General features: G+C 47.1%; 1 protein-coding gene and 1 non-coding gene across 3 annotated transcripts in view; both read right to left on the reverse strand.

The window, feature by feature from the left end:
- Positions 1–8529: 8529 nt before the first annotated feature.
- Pola2 (DNA polymerase alpha 2, accessory subunit) overlaps positions 8530–19820 on the reverse strand; it is a 42888-nt gene continuing 31597 nt past the window's right edge. For both annotated transcript variants that reach the window (XM_045141486.1, XM_004656660.3), the window contains 5 exons: positions 13833–13941; positions 13476–13582; positions 11813–11872; positions 11472–11598; positions 8530–9021 (listed from right to left, as the gene is read on the reverse strand). In XM_045141486.1, the coding sequence (XP_044997421.1) occupies positions 8866–9021; positions 11472–11598; positions 11813–11872; positions 13476–13582; positions 13833–13941 (559 nt within the window). In that variant the 3' untranslated portion in view covers positions 8530–8865. The remainder of the gene's footprint in view (positions 9022–11471; positions 11599–11812; positions 11873–13475; positions 13583–13832; positions 13942–19820) is intronic.
- On the reverse strand, positions 14507–14628 carry LOC123457935. Its single transcript, XR_006635286.1, has one exon. It is a non-coding gene; the product is annotated as a U6atac minor spliceosomal RNA (small nuclear RNA).

Consider the following 19820-nt stretch of genomic DNA (forward strand, 5'->3'; position numbering starts at 1 on the left):
TTTGCAGGCAAGTGTCTTAACCACTAAGCCATCTCTCCAGTACTCCCCCCCACTTTTGTTTTTTGAGGTAGGGTCTTGTTTTAGCTCAGAGCTGATCTGGAATTAACTCTGTAGTCTCGGCGGGCCTTGAACTCATGGCAACCCTCCTACCTCTGCCTCCCGAGTGCTAGGATTAAAGGTGTGCACCACCATGCCTGGCTGCAATCTTTTAAAATAATTTATTTTGTGCATGTATATGTTCATGTGCGAGTGCAGCACCCACATGCCATGGTGGGTGTGGAGGTCAGAGGACAACTTTCTGCTCTCTTGACTACCTCATCTGAGGCAGGGGTTTTCACTGTGGATTCTCATTCTGCCATTCTTTTTATATATATATATATATATTTTTTTTAAATTAATTAATTAATTAATTTGTTTGAGAGCGACAGACACAGAAAGACAGATAGAGAGGGAGAGAGAGAGAATGGGCGCGCCAGGGCTTCCAGCCTCTGCAAACGAACTCCAGACGCGTGCGCCCCCTTGTGCATCTGGCTAACGTGGGACCTGGGGAACCGAGCCTCGAACCGGGGTCCTTAGGCTTCACAGGCAAGCACTTAACCGCTAAGCCATCTCTCCAGCCCTCATTCTGCCATTCTTTCCTGAGTTCATGCGTTCCCCAGACATTCTCCCATCCGTCCTAGGTGGGGTGCGTACTCTTATCATATAAGCTTGCCATGGCTTCTGGCTTTTGATGTGGTGTTGAGGTAGAACTCAGATACTCCAACTTGAGATGTGAGTACTTTAGTCACTGTGCAATCTGCCTCCCTGTTTTTTTTTTTTCTCTCAATTTTTATTAACATCTTCCATGATTATAAACATTATCCCATGGTAATACCCTCCCTCCCCCTCCACTTGCCCCTTTGAAATCCCATTCTCTATCATATCCCCTCCCCATCTCAATCAGTCTCTCTTTTATTTTGATGTCATGATCTTTTCCTCTTCTTATGATGGTCTTGTGTAGGTAGTGTCAGGCACTGTGAGGTCATGGATATCCAGACCATTTTATGTCTGGAGGGAGCACGTTGTAAGGAGTCCTACCCTTCCTTTGGCTCTTACATTCTTTCCACCACCTCTTCTGCATTACACCTTGTTTTTTTTTTTAAATATTTTATTTATTTATGAAAGAGAAAGAGACAGAGAATGGGCATGCCAGGGCCTCTTGCCACTGCATACGAACTTCAGACACATGTACCCCCTTGTGCATCTGGCTTACATAGGTCCTAGGGAATCGAACCTGTGTCCTTAGGCTTCACAGGCAATCACCATAACTGCTAAGCCATTTCCCCAGGGCCTTGCCTCACTAGTTTTTAAATTTTAATTTACTTTTTATTTTATTTGAGAGAGAGAGGGAGAAATTGGGCATGCCAGAGCATTCAGCTGCTGCAAATGAACTCCAGAAGCATGCGCCACCTTGTGCATCTGGCTTACGTGGGTCCTGGGGAATCAAACCTGGATCTTTTTTAGCTTTGCAGGCAAGTACCTTATCTGCTAAGCCATCCCTCCAGCCCCCTAATTTAGTTTTTGTTTATTGCATGTGCATGTGTGTGTTGTATGCACGTGTATGCACCCTTGCAATACCCCATGCTTTTGCCTGTTGAGGGATGCACTTGTCTGCAGTGGTTGGAACAGAAGTTGGGTGTCCTGCTCCATTGCTCCTCTGCCTCTTCTTGTTTGTGAGCCCAGGTAATGCTCAGGTCTGCTCCCCTGGATTACATGAGGGACTGGGGTTACAGACATGCGTGGCCTTGCCAATTTGTGTGTGTCCTGGGGTTCAAATTCAAGCAGTCTATCAGGTCTCCTGAGGCCTTCAGACTTGCATAAGTACTTTTAACTCCTGAGACATCATCTCTCCAGCTCAAATTTTAAAATTTTTGCATGTATTGCATATTTGTATGTGCATATGTTGAGTCTCTTACTCAATTGTTCTCCACCTTATTTTTATTTTATTTATGTATTTTGGAGGTAGGGTTTCACTCTCACCCAGACTGACCTGGAATTCATTATGTAGTCTCAGGGTGGCCTGGAACTCATGGAGATCCTCCCATCTCTGCCTCCCGAGTGCTGGGATTAAAAGTGTGCACCACCACACCCGGTTTATTTTTATCTTACATATTTGAGAGAGTGAGAGAATGGTCACAACAGGGCCTCCAGCTGCTGCAAACAAATTCCAGAAGCATGCACCACCTTGTGCCTCTGGCTTATGTGGGTCCTGGGGAATTGAACCGAGGTCTTTTGGATTTGCAGGCAAACACCTTAGCCACTAAGCCATCTCTTTTCTTTTCTAACTTTAATTATATATTTTTTCTCAATTTTTATTAACATTTTCCATGACATAAAAAGTATCCCATGGTAATACCCTCCCCCCAACACTTTCCCCTTTGAAATTCCATTCTCTATCATATCCCCTCCCCATCTCAATCAGTCTCTTTGATTTTGATGTCATGATCTTTTCCTCTTCTTATGATGGTCTTGTGTAGGTGGTGTCAGGCACTATGAGGTCATGGATATCCAGGCCATTTTATGTCTGGAGGGAGCACGTTGTAAGGAGTACTACCCTTCCTTTGGCTCTTACATTCTTTCTGCTACCTTTTCCACATTAGACCCTGAGCTTTAGAAGGTGTGATCGAGATGTTACTCAGTACTCCAGTCACTTCTTTCCAGCACTATGATACCTTTTGAGTCATCCCAAAGTCACTGCCATCTGAAAAGAGAAGATTCTTTACCCAAAGTGAGAATAGCATTAATATAAGGGTATAAATATTAAGAGAAGTGCTTACTGGGCAGTTTGATAAGCATAGTATATACATTTTCCCAGACATCAGCAGATGTTATACCCCTAGGGCTCATAACTACCTGTTTTAAATTTTCAGTACAGGGATGTGCTTCCCCCCCATGGAGCGGGCCTCCAATCCAATTGGAGGGCAGTTGGTTTCCACCATGACAGACGTGCCACTATTGCACCTGTTGGCTCATTTAGGCTGGCTGGCCAATTATAAGGCTTGCAGTGTCCACTGTTGAGTATCTTCACTGGTGGTATCTCTTTCTCCCATTGAACTACATGCAGAATGGTTTCTTCCAGCTATCAGCTATTTTTATTTTCTTGAGACAAGGTCTCACTCTAGCCCAAGCTCACCTAGAACTCACTCTGTAGCCCAGCCTAAACTCATATTGATCCTCCTACCTCATCCTCCCGAGTGCTGATTTTAAAGGTGTGAGCCACCACTCCTGGATTCCATCTCATCTTGTGAGATAGGGTGTAGCTACTTTCTCGTTGATGAGACAAAACACCGGACCAGAAGCAGCTTATGGAAGGAAAGGGTTTATTGTAGCTATAGTGTCAAGGGGAAGTTTCATCATGGTGAGGAAAGCATGAGAGGCCTGAGCAGGAAGCCTGGGTCACACCTCCACGTTAGCAGGAAAAGTAGCCTTTGTAGTCTTGGAGCTGGGCTATATTACTCCAAAGTTGGCCCCAGCAACACACTTCCTCCAGCAAGACTACACCTCCAAAAAGCCCCACAATGTTTCCAAATTGCCAAGAGCAGGGGTCCAAACATCCAAAACACAGGAGGCCATAGGGGACAATTTTGTATTTAAACCATCACACAGGGTCTCCCCCACCTTTTCTTCAAGGTAGGTTCTCATTCTAGCCTAGGCTGACCTGGAATTCACTCTGTAGTCTCAGAGTGGCCTTGAACTCTTGGCAGTCCTCCTACCTCTGCCTTCTGAGTGTTGGGATTAAAGGAGTGAGCCATCATGCTTGTAAACCCAGCTTTTATATGGGTCCCTGAGATTGGAATCCAGGCCCTCATGCTTATGCAGAAAGAACTTTATCCACTGAACCAACTCACCAGGCTCTGGGAACAGATGTTGACACATAAAACCACATACAAGGCTCATTGTTCACAATAGTCAACAAACCCCCAATGCCACTTCAAGGAATGGATGGGTGGAGTATGGTAGAGTCACACAGTGGAGGAGCATTTGGTCATCAAAAGGAACAAAGCACAGATAGACACTGTTGCTAGTAAAGAAAGCAGACAGGAATGACCATGCTGAATGAGTCCACCAATACAACATGACCAGAACAAGTAACTCTGTAGTTGTGAGGAGCTTGTCCAGGGGAAGGAGTGATGGCTAAAGGGTATGGAGTTGTTTTTTTTTTTTTGGAGTGGTGAAAATATTGTAATTATGTAGTGATCCATACAATATTGTAACTGTACTAAAAAATACTGAAGTGTGGAGAAATTAGCTGTGTGTGATGGCACATGCCTTAATCTTAGTGCTTGTTTTATTTATCCATTGAGAGAAAGGCAGATAGAAAAGAATGAGCATGCCAGGGCATTCAGCCACTGCAAATGAACTCCAGATGTATGAACCACCATGTGCATGTGGCTTAAGTGAGTATTGGGGAATTGAACCTGGGTGTTTAGGCTTCATAGGCAAATGCCTTAACCATTAGTCCAATTCTCCAGCCCTTTCTATTTTATTTATTTGCAAGGAGAGATGCAGAGAGAGGACTGGTACATCAGGGCCATCAGCCACAGAGAATGAACTCCAGACACATGTGACACTTTGGGCATCTGGTTTTATGTGGGCACTGGGAAATTGAACCAGGGTCATTAGGCTTTGCAGGTAAGCACTTTAACCACTTAGCAATCCCCCCGCCACCCCAGGCTGACTATGCAGTCCCAGGCTGTCCTCCCACAGCCATCCTCCTACCTCTGCCTCCCAAGCACTGGGATTAAAGGCCTGCATCGCCACCACACCCGGCTCCTAGTACTTGTTTTTTACTAGGTAGGGTCTCATGTAGCCCATGCTTACATGGAACTCACTCTGTAGCTCAGGCTGTCCTTGAACCCCTGATCCTCCTGCCTCTGCTTCCCAGTTGCTAAGATTACAGGCATGTGCCATCAAGCCTGACTAATCAAAGCTAGTACAGTCTCAAGTTTGAGGCCAGCCTGAGCTATATAGGAAAGTCTTATTTCAAAAATCCAAAAGAGGCCAGGGGTGATGGCACATGCCTTTAATCCCAGCACTTGGGAGGCAAAGATAGAAGGATCACCGTGAGTTCAAGGTTACCCTGAGGCTACATAGTGAGTTCCAGGTCAGCCTGGACTAGTGTGAAACCTTACCTTGAAAAACCAAAACCAAACCAAAACGAACAAACAAATCCAAAAGAAGCCAGTCATGATAGCTATTATCTGTCAATTCTAGCACTTGGAAGGCTGAGTTTGAAGACAGCCTAGAAACATAGTTGAGTTCCATGCTAACTTTGGGGCATACAGTAAGATCCTATCTCAAAACAAAACAAAAAATAGACAGTTTATGCTGTATCTTCAGTTAACAATTTTTGTTATTTTTCGAGGTAGGGTCTCACTGTAGCCCAGGCTGACCTGGAATTCACTGTAGTCTTAGGGTGGCCTTGAACTCTCAGCAATCCCACCTCTGCCTCCTGTGCTGATATTAAAGGCATGAGCCACCATGCCCAGCTTTAAAAAAACTTAAATAGCACCCTCCCACCAAAAAATACAAAGAGAGAGAGAGAGAGAGAAGGTGACACAAGCTCAGGCTCTCTCTGGAAGAGGCCCTGGGTAAGAGGTGAGACTTTGGTGTTTTGTGGTTTTTTAAATATTTTAACTTAAAAATATTTTACTTTTATTTATCTATTCATTTGACAGAGAGAAAGGGCACTCCAGCCACTGCAAATGAACTCCAGACGCATGCACCACCTTGTGCCTCTAGCTAATGTAGGTCCTGGGGAATTGAACCTGGGGTCCTTTGGCTTTGCAGACAAACACCTTAACCACTAAGAAATCCCTCCAGCCCTATGCTTAATTTTATAACAATTGTAGATAAATAAAACCGTTATTTTTAAATTTTTTTTGTTTATTTATTTATTTGAGAGTGAAAGAGAGAGCGAGAGAGGGTCAGAGAGCGAGAGAGAATGGGCGTGCCAGGGCTTCCAGCCACTGCAAATGAACTCCAGACGCATGCGTCCCCTTGTGCACCTGGCTAACATGGGTCCTGGGGAATCGAGCCTCAAACCAGGGTCCTTAGGCTTCACAGGCAAGCGCTTAACCGTTAAGCCATCTCTCCAGCCCAAAACCGTTAATTTTTTTGGTTATCAGAAGTTGGATTCTTTTTTTTTTTTTTGCTTTTTCAAGGTAGGGTCTCATTCTGGTTCAGGCTGACCTGGAATTAACTCTGTAGTCTCAGGGTGGCCTTGAACTCACAGAGATCCTCCTACCTTTGCCTCCCGAGGGCTGGGATTAAAGGCGTGCGCCACCACGCCCAGCTCCTTTTTTTTTTTTTTTTAAAGGTAGGGTCTCACTCTAGTCCGGCTGACCTGGAATTCACCATATACTTAGGTTTTTCACAGCCACCTACCTTGATCTTGGGCTCCTGTGTCAAGGACACAGGGAAGAAGCCACCAAAGGGCTTATGAAGCCTCACCATCAACACCAATGCTCCTTCCCAGATCATGAGCTCCATCCATACAGGCAAGTGAGGAGTGAGCTCTGGTGATGAAGGAAACTGGTGTCACAGCTAAAGTGGCTCTAGGCAAGTCAGGCAGCAGTTGCTCCGCACTAACTTCCTGACAAGGGCAAAAAGGACCTTCTGTGGCAAAGGCATATGTCAGACCTGTCTGCTTTCTGGGATTACATCTTGTCTTTTTTTTTTTTTTGGGTGTTGGGGGGTTAGAGGTAGGATCTCCCTCTAGCTCAGGCTGACCTGGAATTCACTAGGTAGTTGCAGGCTGGCCTCAAAGTCACGACAATCCTAACTGTGCCTCTCCAGTGCCGGGATTAAAGGCATGTGCTACCACACCCGGCCTGTCTTCTTTTTGAGTTTTTTTTTTTTTTTTAACTTTTTAGGGGATAATTTCTATAATTATAGACAATAATGATAGTTCTCCCCCCCAATTTTCCCCTTTACAAATCTACACTCTCAATCTCGAATTGTCTCACTTTTATTTTGATATCATATTATGATGGTCTTATGTAGGTAGTACTTTTTGAATCTTTTTTCTTTTTGGTTTTCTGAGGTAGGGTCTCAGTCTAGCTCAGGCCAACCTGGAATTCACTATGTAGTCTCAGGGTGGCCTCAAACTCATGGCGATCCTCCTATCTCTGCCTCCTTAGTGCTGGGATTAAAGGTGTGCACCACCATGCCCAGTTCCCTTTTTGACTCTTTAATGCTCACTTGGCCACCCCTGGCCCCTGATCACTTCTAGTGGTCACGTGACCTGTATCCAAGCAACAGCTCTAGGATCTCATTCATGCCCAGGCACCAGAAGGTCTTTCCATTGTCTTCTGGACCCTCCCTTGTACTCACAACCCCCTTGTGAGGCCCCCAAACCCACCCAGGACTCTGAGTCTGGAAAGAAAAGGGGGCCATGTCTCTTTTGAAGGACCAAGACATTATCATTCCCCACAAGGCTTCTTTGGAAGCAATATGACAACTGCCAAGTGCCACAGATACTCAGAAGTCTGGTCTTCCTCAAGAAGGGTGGCAGGCTGCAGCTCGAGCCCTGCGTTGTGGCGGGATGCCTGGTGGTTTCATCTTCCCAGGCAGAGGTTTTTCAGGCAGGGAGGAGCAGGCTGCTGGCTGATAAAATATGACTTGGTAGAAACACAAATGCTCTTGACCTGGGCTCTTTCAGCTTGTGGGAAAGGAGTTACACATGCCACTTTGGAGGCTGTCAAGTCACCTTGCAAAATGGGCTAGAAGCAGTTCTGGGCCACTGAGTGCTTTGTGTGCAAGAGCCGAGGGAGGAAGGTAATCAGCCTCCCAAGCTGGGGCTCATTTGTGATTCTCTCAGAGACCTGCATGAATGATGAAAGTAGCACTTCCTGTTGGACCAAGGGTCTGATGCCATCTGCCACCAGAGAGGAGGTGGGGAGCAAGGGCTGGAGCTGTTGGTTCACCTGTTTGAGTCAAGCCACAGGCTCTTCACACACTTCCTAGGACCTGACAGCTGGGGTTTTTCTACCTTGTCCCTAGCATGTGAGGCTACCAGCTTGGGACAGAAACCCTTGCCAAGCTTAAACCTCAACATCCTTTCACCAGATGCCTGGATATGTTGGGCACCAGAAGACCTGACCTTATCTGAGAGCTCTGGGCTAGAGGCAAGCCCAAACTACTGCAGGACTTGGCAGAGTGGCTGCCACAGGGACTCCAGTTTTGGAATTGCTCAGAGAGGCTCCCTCCTCCAGATGAAGAGGTCAGGCTAGGACCACAACACACAAATGAGAGACTGCACAGAGAGGGCCGGGCAGGATGCCAGATGCTCTGCAGCCAGAGCCCAGCATCCCTCAGCACTGCAGCCTCGGGGCCCTGGGAGGATGCAGGGTGGGGCTGGGAGAGTTCCAAGGGGTTGGACAGAACCCCAATGTGACCAGCACTCTGCCTTCCATGGACATAGGTCAAGCAGGCAACATTCTTTGGCCACTACCCAGAGAAAAAGTGAAAGAAAGATTTATCTCAAACTTACACTCAGAATTTTTCTTTACTTGTCCAAAAGTTGTGTATGATTCGTATAGAAAATCACAAAAGTTTTCCTGCTTTTTCTGAACAGGCAGCCTCCATAGCCAGTTTGGTTCTGGATAGGTCATATCCCTTCTGCGGCAAGAGCTTCCTTCTGGAGAGAAGTGTGACCCCGCCTCGGGCCTAGCCGCAGTGTCCTTCAATATCAGTCCCCCTCCCTCAGCACTCCCTGATGGCAGCTCCTTTCCCGTGTGTCCCCAACAGTTCGGACTCACCGAAGCTATGCATGGGCTCTTGGTGGCTGGGAGAGCTGCACAGCTGGGTGGGCACAGTGAAGACTCAAATCCTGACCACCTGAGCAGCAACACTCAGGCTCCGTCTCTCCTGGCCACCCACAGCCCTGGGCTGCCTCTTGAGGTAGAGGCGGCCAAAGGTGCCGCCCACCTGACCTTTGGTGAGTCGCCCTGGATTCATGCAGACACAGCCAAAGATGTCCTGAGAAAGAGAGGAGCAAAATGGGTTTGGAGGTCCTTTTCTGGGTTTGAGGTCTGATATAACAATATAGGGATCGTCAGATGCTCATAGCAGACTTTTTTTTTTTTTTTTTTTTCCAAGGCAAGGTCTTGCTCTAGCTCAGGCTGACCTGGAATTCACCATGTAGTCTTCAGGGTGGCCTCGAACTCACAGCGATCCTCCAACCTCTGTATCCTGAGTGCTGGTATTAAAGGCATGTGCCACCATGCCTGGCTCCCCCGTTCCCCCAGGGTAGAGTCTTACCAGCCCAGGCGGACCTGGAATTTACTACGTAGTCTCAGGGTGGCTTGAACTCATGGAGATCCTCCTACCTCTGCCTCCTCCTGAGTGCTGGGATTAAAGGTGTGTAACACTATGCCTGGCTAACAGCAGACTTTATAAAACAAAAACAAAAGCAACTGAACACATGCATATTTGTTAACTTTCTTCCTGGAAAATTCTGAATTCTGAGTTTCTGGGACAGAATAAAAAATGAGGTGACTTGGCAGGAGGACAAGCTTTCATACTTGGGGACAAACTAGATCCAGCTGTTCTTTGTTTTTTCACATGAAAAAAAAATTAGGGTGCTATAAAGATGACTCAGTGGTTAAAGATGCTTGCCTGCCAAGTCCTAGCAACCTGGGTTTGATTCCCCAGTGCCCATGTAAAATCCAGATGCACAAAAGTGACACATGTAGCTAGAATCCATCTGCAGTGGCTACAGGCCCTGGTGCACCCATATTCATTCTCTCTCTCCCCTTGGAAATAAATAAAATATTTTTTTAAAAAAATAGGGGCTAGAGTGTTGGCTTAGTACTTAAAGACACTTGCTTACAAAGCCTGACAGCCCAGGTTCAATTCCCCAGTACCCTTGTAAATCCAGATGCACAAAATGGCACATGCATCTGGAGTTTGAAGTGCCAAGAGGCCCTGGCACACCCACTCACTCTCTTTCTCTGTAAATAAAACTAATAATAACCAGGTGTGGTGGTGCATGCCTTTAATCCCAGCACTTGGGAGGCAGAGGAAGGAGGATTGCCATGAGTTCGAGGCTACCCTGAGACTACATAGCGAATTTCAGGTCAGCCTGAGGTAGTGTGAGGTCCTACCTCAAAAAACAAAACAAAAACGAAAAACAAAAACAAAATGGGGGTGGGTGGGCTGAAGAGATGGCTCAGTGGGCAAGCAGTTGCCTGCAATGCCTAATGACCTGAGTTTGAATTCAGTTCTCCAGTAGCCACATAAAGCCAGATGCACAGACTGGCACACGCATCTGGAAGCCCTGATATGCCCAATTTCTCTTTCTTCTACTTCTCTCTGCTTGCAAATAAATAAATAAATAAATAAAATAATAATAATAACTTAGAACTGAGCATGATGGCACACACCTGTATTTCCAGCACTCAGGAAGTTGAGGCAGGAGGATTGTGAGTTTCAGGCCAGCCTGTTTCAAAAAGCACCCCTTCTGGGCTGGAGAGATGGCTTAGCAGTTAAGGTGCTTGCCTGTGAAGCCTAAGACCCCATGTTCGACTCTCCAGATCCCACGTAAACCAGATGCACAAGGTGACGCACATGTCTGGAGTTCGATTACAGTGGCTGGAGGCCCTGGCATGCCAATTCTCTCATAAAAAAAAAAAAAAAAAAAAGCTGGGCATAGTGACGCACACCTCTAATCTCAGAACTAGGGAGGCAGAGGTAAGATTGTGGTGAGTTCATGGCTTCCCTGAAACTACACAGTGAATTTCTGGTCACCCTGGGCTAGAGCAAGACTCTACCTTGACAGCCCCCCCACCAAAAAAAAAAAACACCTCTCCCTGCCAAGAAAACAAAAAAACCTGAGATTAGATTAGACTAGCTCTAGCTGGGGGGAGTTATATGTGTGTATGGACTTCCTGCAAGGTGCTCCTAAGGCGGGCCTTGAGGTGCCTAGGAGCTTCTTCGAAGTATTCTTGGCTGAGTCTGTGGGGAAGTCAGACCCGAGTTTAGGGGAGGGCAGGCCAAGGCACATGTGAAATGTCCCAGGTCACCCTAACAGTCGGGGCCTGGTGAGTGCTACTGCTTTAGGGCGCTGCTACTTGACCTGTGTTTACCCACATTTTTTTTTTTTTTTCTGGTTTGTTTTTTCGAGGTAGGGTCTCACTCTAGCTCAGGCTGACCTGGAATTCACTATGTAGTCTCAGGGTGGCCTTGAACTCATGGCAATCCTCCTCCCTCTGCCTCCCAAGTGCTGGGATTAAAAGTGTGCGTCACCACGTTCAGCCTTACCCACATATTTGGTGTATATCCCATCACTTCCCCCAAAGCAATCAGGGCCTGGTACTAGGTCAAGGGGATACTGTTCTCATCAGTATCCCAGATGACACAGAAGGAAAGTCCTAGATTAGCTCTAAGTGTTTCTGGAAAAAAAAAAAAAAAAAAAAAAAGAAACCTACCTTTACAAAGTACCTTAGCTCTGACGGGACTATGAAGACATCAGGGGTGACCAGTAACTGTGCATAAGCATAGAAGTTCTCATAGTCTATGGCCATGTCCTCGTGGGGTGGGTACAGTGGGTAGTAGCTGCAGAGATGAGAGAAGGAGTCAGTAGGAGCCAAATCAGGGACTCCTGTCCTAGAAAGGCTCCAGCCACTGGCTTCCATGCTGTTTGTGTTCAGGGACTGTCTTTTCCTTCTCTGTCTGAGGGGATGGAACCCAGCTTTGTCTCCATAGGGTAGTGGCTTAGTGGAGATTATGACAGTCAAGTATACGAAAACTCTTTAACAAGCAAGCTCACCTCCTCTGGGTCAGGATGTGCCTCAGTATTCGGCTGAATCTGTCTGAAGTCCCCGAAGAACTGGGAAAAGAACAGCAAGAAATGGGAGACAGCCTTTAGCACTTGCTTACAAAGCTTGCTGGCTTGGGTTTGATTCCATAGTATTCACATAAAGCCTAGATACACAAAGTGGCACATGTGTTTGGAGTTCATTTTCAGTGGCAAGAGGGCCTGGAATGTTCAATACTCTCTCTCTCTCTCAAATAATAAAAATGGCCAGGCATGGTGGTGCACACCTTTAAACCCAGCACGCAGGAGGCAGAGGTCAGAGGATCACTGTCAGTTCAAGGCCATCCTGGTACTGTAGTGTGAGTTCTAGGTCAGCCTGGGCTACAGTGAGACCTTACCTCAAAATAAGTAAATAAATAAAGAAGCCGGGTGTGGTGATGCACACCTTTAATCCCAACACTTCAGAGGCAGAGATAGGAGGATCGCCATGAATTCAAGGCCATCCTGAGACTACAGAGTGAATTCTAGGTCAGCCTGAGCTATGGTGAGACCCTATTTCAAAAAACAAAAATAAAATAAAATAAAATAAAGAAATAAAAGAAACGGGAAACAGAACCTTGTTTCTCAGCCTGTTCTTCTGCAGGGAGGGACCAAAGATTTAGTCAATTAAAGAGAAGCTAGGGCCAGGTGTGGTGGTGCATGCCTTTAATCCCAGCACTCAGAGGCATAGGTAGGAGGATCGCCATGAGTTCAAGGCCACCTGATATTGCATAGTGAATTCCAGGACAGCAGCATGCCTACGAAGCCTGAGGACCCCATTTCGATTCTCCATAAGCCAGATGCACATGATGGCGTATGCATCTGTAGTTCGTTTGTAGTGGTTAGTGACCCTGGTGAGCCCATTCTCACAATCTCTCTCTCTGTCTGTCTCTAATAACTAACTAAATAAATAAAATAATAAAAGAGAAGCTAAATGGCAGGGACAAAGTTATGGGAGGAAAGCTCTGGGACCTACCATAAGCAGCTGGGGCTTTCCCCAAGCAGTGGGGCTGGGAGGGAAAAAGAAGAGTCGGGGAAATCAGGATCAAAGAAGGCCAGCATCCTTTTATGTAAGAGGATACAATCTCTGCACCATCATGAGGTGACACTCAGCTGGCTGACCCCACGTCTCAAACCTTAGCCAAAAGCACACTCCCGTCTCACTGAACTCCTGACTAGCTCAGCCCCTTCCTTTCCAGGAGGGCAGAAGAACCAACTAACCTAAACACCAGATGTGGCCGAGACTGATTCTCTGCAGACCACACATTCACTGTTCTGGTAAATCCCGGGTTCACCCTCTACAAAGAGGAACACCCACTTGCTCAGGCCACAAATTGGGAAGGTGAAGAAATGGAGCAGACAGGAAAACACATGTCGGTGCCTAGATGTTGAGGAAAAAGACTGACCAGATGCGGCTCATCAGGGTCCCAGACACTACATCAAGATGTGAACAAATGCAGCTGACTGCTCCCCAGGATGCAGAGACTCATAGGGCCAACGTTCCTGGCGTTAAGTGTGGCTCTCAGGACACCCTAGTCCAGACACCGCGAGGCAGCCTTGTGCTGTCTTTGTGATGACAGAGCCAGGATGCAGGGAACCAGCTGTCCTGCTTGCTGGTGTGGAATATGCTTTTTACCTGTTGATCTCCTCGACTCCCATGTGGAATAGCAGGTCTGTAGATGTCAAACCAAAGATCACTCCATTTACGGAGAGGCTGCAGGGCTCCGACACAAACTGCACCCGCTAAAACAAGAACGGGCGACGTGAACATTTACATAGAATAACTGGAATCTTCCCTCCCATGAAAGGTGGCGGATCACTAAAAGGGACCAACCCACCTGTAGCAAACTAGCCGCCATTTCTACCTGCTGCAAACAGTTTAGCCAGGCTTTGTATGCCTGGGAAGACCTTTCTGCCCTCAAATGGGGCTGGGTCAAGCTGCCTGTGCCTTGCCACATTTTAGCCACCCGCTAGGCAGAAAGGGCAGTTGTACCTTTTTGTCCTCTCGAGACAGCTCGGAGTAGCTGAAAGGGGGCTGTGGATACACAGGCTCATGGTGCACGTCCCTCAGGGATGGGACAAAGACAAGGTGGGAGCCGGAGCTGTTTCACCAAAACACAGGCAGGAGAAAGTGAGTGAGTCAGAAAAGTTGGGCCAAGGCTTCAAGGTGTGAATTTCCTTCACACAGTAGACACTCCTCTGGGGGAGATTTGGAATGGCACTCCACTCTCACCAGATACCACCCTCAGGGCACTACGAGGGAAAGGTCCTGACCACACACATCCAGCTTGATGTGGCCCAGCTTGATGTGACGCACCATTCCTTGCTCTTTGTGGCATTCCACTGGGGGCAGGGAGAACTATTGCTTGGCAGAAAAAGAGAAGGGAGTTGGGTATGTTGGCGCACATCTTTAATCCCAGCACTCAGGAGGCAGAGGTAGGAGGATTGCCATGAGTTCAAGGCCAGCCTGAGACTACATAGTGAATCCCAGAGGTCATAGAATAGAGTGAGACTCTACCTTGAAAAACAAAACAAAAAAAACCCAATTAATTAATTTAAAAAATTGGGAGGCTAAGGCAGGGGTGCCACAAGTTGGAGGACAGCTTGAGAAGTGAGACCTACAAAATCTGGACAAATGAGGTTGTGAAGAGTCCCCAGTGCCTTGGAATTGAAAACTAATTCCATTAAAATAGGTGGCAATGCCTTAACTGCATGTGGGTTGTAAGGCCCAAGGGCCTCTTCTATCCTTGTCAGGGGGAGTGCTTACCTTCTCTCCATTCATACAACACTAACTCAATTAAAGGACACAGGGTAGGATGGAGAGATGGCTCAGTAGTTAAAGGTGCTTGTTTGCAAAACCTAACGGCCTGGGTTAGATTCCTCAGTTCCTACATAAAGCCAGATGTACTAAAGGATGCATGCATCTGGAGTTCAACTGCAAGGGCAGGAAGCCCTAGTGCACCCATACTCATTCTGCCTCTTTTTCTCAAATAAGAAAATAAGTAAATAAATAAACAAAATACCCAGGCGTGGTGGTACACACCTTTAATCCCAGCACTCAGGAGGCAGAGGTAGGTGTATGGCTGTGAGTTTGAGGCCACCCTGAGACTACATAGTAAATTCCAGGTCAGTCTGAGCTAGAGTGAAACCCTACCTTGAAAAACCAAAATAAATAAATAAAATATTTTAAAGGATAGAGGTTGATATAAGTGAAGCCACAGATACCTTCCTAAGCAGATCCAGACACATTGCTTAGGTCCCGAGGCTGCTCTTGCATCATATATATATATATATATAAATATATTATTTTTATTTATTTGAGACAGAGAGAAAGAAGCACAGAGAGAGAAGCAGATAGAAAGAGAAATGGGGCTGGAGACATGGCTTAGCAGTTAAGGTGTTTTTCTGCAAAGCCAAAGGATCCATGTAAGCCAGATGCACAAGGGGGCACATGCATCTGGAGTTTGTCTGCAGTAGCTGGAGGCCCTGGTGTGCCCATTTGCTCTCTCTCTCAAATAAATAAATAAAATACATATTTAAAAAAGGGGGGGCCGGGTGTGGTGGCGCATGCCTTTAATCCCAGCACTGGGAGGCAGAGGTAGGAGGATCACTGTGAGTTCAAGGCCACCCTGAGACTCCATAGAGAATTCCAGGTCAGCCTGGGCTAGCATGAGACCCTACCTCGGAAAAAAAAAAAAAAAAAAAGGAAATGGACCTCTGGCTGCTGCAAATGAATGTCAGACACATGTGCCACCTTGCATATGGGTCCTGGGGAATTGAACCTAGGTCCTTTGGCTTTGTAGGCAAGTACTAGCCCTTTATTTACTTGAGAGCAAAAGGGGGAAGGGGGCAGAGGGAATGAGCGCACCATGGCTTCCAGCCACTGCAAATGAACTCCAGCTCCAGCTCCATGAGCTACCTTCTATATCTGGCTTGTGTGGGTACTGAGGAATTGAGCCTTGGGGTACTTAGACTTCAAGCACTTAACTGCTAAGCCATCTCTCCAGCCCTTTCCAAAAGTTTTTCAAGGTATTGTCTTGCTCTAGTCCAGGCTGACCTGGAATTCACTATGTAGTCTCAAGGTGGCCTTGAACTCACCATGGTCCTCCTACCTCAGGCTCCCCAGTGCTGGGATTAAAGGCATGTGCTACCATACTCAGCTCCTTAAGTTACTTTTGAGGCAATGTCTCACTATAGCCCACCTGGAATTTACTTGTAGCCTAGGCTGGCCTTGAACTCAGTGATCATCCTACCTTAGCCTACTGAGTATTGGGAGTAAAGGTGTGAACCACCATAGCTGGCTGCCCTACCATTCTTGCCAAGTGTAGTGGCACACGACTTTAATCCCAGCACACCAGGGCCTCTTGCCCTTGCAAACAAACTCCAGATATATGTGCCAATTTGTGCACCTGGCATTATGTGGGTACAGGGGGAATCAAACTGGGCCTGCAGGTTTTGTAAGCTAATGCCTTTAAACGCTGTGCCACCTCCTCAGCTCCACCCTACCATTTTGAAGATCAAACCAAAGACTTCTCAGACAGCTAAGTACTGGGCCATGATTTCTGGATATCAACCATAAGAGGGATGGGAAACATGCTAGGCTTCCCTGTGCCACTGTATCCTTCCCCCATTCATGGTGGGAACCCTGTATGTACTTCCCAGCTGACCAAAGAGAAGGCAAGACCATGCAGTAACAGTAGAGGCAGAGATGACAGCAGATGTTTCTTTCTCTTTTCTTTTGTTTGTTTTTGTTGTTTTGAGGTAGGGTTTCCAGGCTGACCTGGAATTTGCCATGTAGTCTCAGGGTGGCCTCGAACTCTTGGCAATCTAACCACTTCTGCTGGGATTAAAGGCATGCGCCACCATGCATGGCAACAACAGATGTTTCTTGTGATGTAGACAGAGGAGAATCTCTGGGGCTTACAACATGAAGAAAGCTTGGGACAATTGTTTGTTCTCCCCAGTCACACAAGAGGGAAGAAACCTTGGTTCCCCTAGCTGTTCTTGGCAGAGAGGTCTACTATAAACCAAACAGGTACAGTATTGCTGTGGGAGCATGTCTGAAACCACCCAGGAGCTCTCACTTGAAGCACTTTCCTTCTCTGGTTCAACCACTGTGACCTGCCCAGGATCAGACACAGGGACTTTTGACATGTGGTCAAAGAATGGTGGACTGGGGAGATGCCCTAGCAGTTAAGGTGCTTGCCTACGAAGGCTAAGGACCCATGTTCGATTCTCCAGATCCCATGTCAGCCAGATGCCCAAGGTGGTGCATGAATTGTAGTTCAATTTCAGTGGCGGAGGCCCTGGCATACCAATTCTCTCTCTTTCATAAAAAGAAAAAAAAAAAAAGTTAGGCTAGGCATGATGGCTCACACCTTTAATCCCAGCACTTGGGTGGCAGAGGTAGGAGGATCACCATGATGAGTTCAAGGCTACCCTGAGACTCCATAGTGAATTTCAAGTCAGTCTGGGCTAGTGTAAGATCCTACCTCAAAGAAAAATAGTTGGTGATTTGTCACTCTAGTGACTGTTCACCATGCCTACTCAACAGAAAATCAGAATCTTCTTCTTTTTTTTTTCTTTTTGGTTGTTCAAGGTAGGGTCTCACTCTAGCTCAGGCTAATCTGGAATTCACAATGTAGCCTCAGGGTGGCCTCGAACTCATGGCAATCCTCCTACCTCTGCCTCCCAAGTGCTGGGATTAAAGGTGTGTGCCACCACGCTCGGCTCTGTTTTGTATTTTTGAGGCAGGGTCTCACTCTAGCCCAGGCTGACCTGGAATTCACTATGTAGTCTCAGGGTAGCCTCGAACTCACTGTGATCCTCCCACCTCTGCCACCCAAGTGCTGGGATTAAAGGTGTGCACCACCACGCCCGGCTTGAAAATAAGGATCTTGAGATCAAGGTACTCTGCATAATACAATCCCCATGACACAGACTTTCCCTGTAATTTTCCAAGTCTACCTTTGGGTGCTAGTCTGGTAAAAAGGCCAGGAGTGGGGATAACTTGAGCAGGGACAATTGATGCTGTAGGTTCCAAGGGACTGAAATCTGTGAGGACATAAAAGGCTGAGGCGCAGCTGGCTATTGTCAAGGGACTGAACTGCTGTCCAGGGCAGGTTTCAGAAGAGCAATGGTTAAGGAACAGCCCGCCTGCCCATAGTTACTGGCTCAAGGGGGAGGGGTCAGAAGGAAAATTCCAACTATGCCCAGCACTGCACAACTGCATACAGCATGTGGGAGGGTCCCACTGCAGTCTCCCAAGCACAGGGAGCACTCGGGGCAATCATGCTTCTGGCTTCCATGATAAATGAGCTTAGGGCTCTGCTCTGCATTTCTGACTTCTCAGGAAGAAAAAGTTCTGGGCTGGAGAGATGGTTTAGTGGTTAGGGCACTTGCCTATGAAGCCTAAGGACTCATGTTCAACTCTCCAGATCCCACATAAGCCAGAGCACGAGGTGATGCAAGCACAAGGTGACGTAAGCGTGCAAGGTCACACATGCGCACAAGATGGTGTGTCTTAGAGTTTGATGGCAGTGGCTGTAGGCCCTGGCTTACCAATTCTCTCATGAAAAAAAATCCCCCCCCAAAATCTTCAGGTCCCATTTATATAACTGTTTCTAGAAGATGGGGCTATTCCCCTGCTGCATGGCTCACGCTGGCCACAGATGAAAGTGCCTGGTGGTGCTGGGCACCCAACCCCAGGGTGACAATGCATGGTCTGTTCTTTGTTTGTCCCTGCTGTCACTGCCACATGGCAGAGGGACCAAAATCAGAACCCAACCACACATTAAAGCACCAGAGAGCCGTAGGTGCCACTATGGTCTATTCCTGCTTCTGGGGGTTATTTCTTGAGGAGCTTTTGGCATCCCCCCTCATGTCTCATGAGATTGATAGATTGATAGTGGTCCCAGCAAATCTTGGGAAGAGGAAGGGTGCTTGTGACCCTCCATCTGAGGGAAGAAGGGGATGGAAGTGGTTTAGGGCTGCAGGGTGAGTTGGGGTGCTCTTCACCCAGGCCTGGTGCCTACCATACCAGCCCAGGCTGCCAGTACAGGGTTGTATTACAACAAATCAACCCTGGGATCTGTTCGCATGCTGAAAGGCCAGAGACTATACAATTTGTTGTTACAGACTTGTTTCTAAAGCTTGGCTTCAGGAGTATTTGTTTATTACCAGCTCAGCTACAGGCAATCAAATCCCAGGAGATCTCCCACTATCCCAGTTTCCTTTCTTCCTTTCCTTTTCTTTCTCTCTCTCTCTCTCTCTCTGTTTTTTTTTTTTTTTTTTTCCCAAGGTAGGGTCTTACTCCAGTCCAGGCTGACCTGGAATTCACTATGTAGTCTCAGGGTGGCCTCGAAATCACGGTGATCCTCCTACCTCTGCTTCCCAAGTGCTGGGATTAAAGGTGTGTCTCTCTTTTTTAAAGCTGGATTCCACTCCAGCCCAGAATGACCTGGAACTCACTTTATAGCCCCAGGCTGGCTTCTCGACAAATCCTCCTACCTCTGCCTCCCTGGTGCTGGGATTACAGGCTTGCACCATCATGCCTGGCTCCACTATTCTTTTAGACTTGGCTGCAGAAGGAAAGGGATAGGAACCAATGTGGCAGCTTCCTGAACATCACTGTGTCTCGCTTTACTTTTCCTGGAAGCATGAGCTTCAGGCCCCCTCACACAAGTCCTGCACAGCTGATATCACTGCTGTGGCCTTCCTCAGCTCTGTCCTGTCAGCCATGGCAAGGATTCAAGATCCCACCCAGTGCTCTATCCCTTGGCAATGGCCAGCTTACCAGGGGAAGCTCTGACTCAGGGAAGGAACTTGGGCTCATCCCAAAGCACTCATGCAAGAAGTTTGGGGCCTCTCCTTGGATTTTGTTGTCAGTCATTAAATGCTTCTCAAAACATGCTGGGAATATTCCCACGAAACACCAGTTTACAAAGAGGGCTGAGAAAAGGAAGTAAAGAAAAGAAAGAAA

This window comes from Jaculus jaculus, chromosome 1 (genome assembly GCF_020740685.1).
Source record: "Jaculus jaculus isolate mJacJac1 chromosome 1, mJacJac1.mat.Y.cur, whole genome shotgun sequence".
NCBI lineage: Eukaryota > Metazoa > Chordata > Mammalia > Rodentia > Dipodidae > Jaculus > Jaculus jaculus.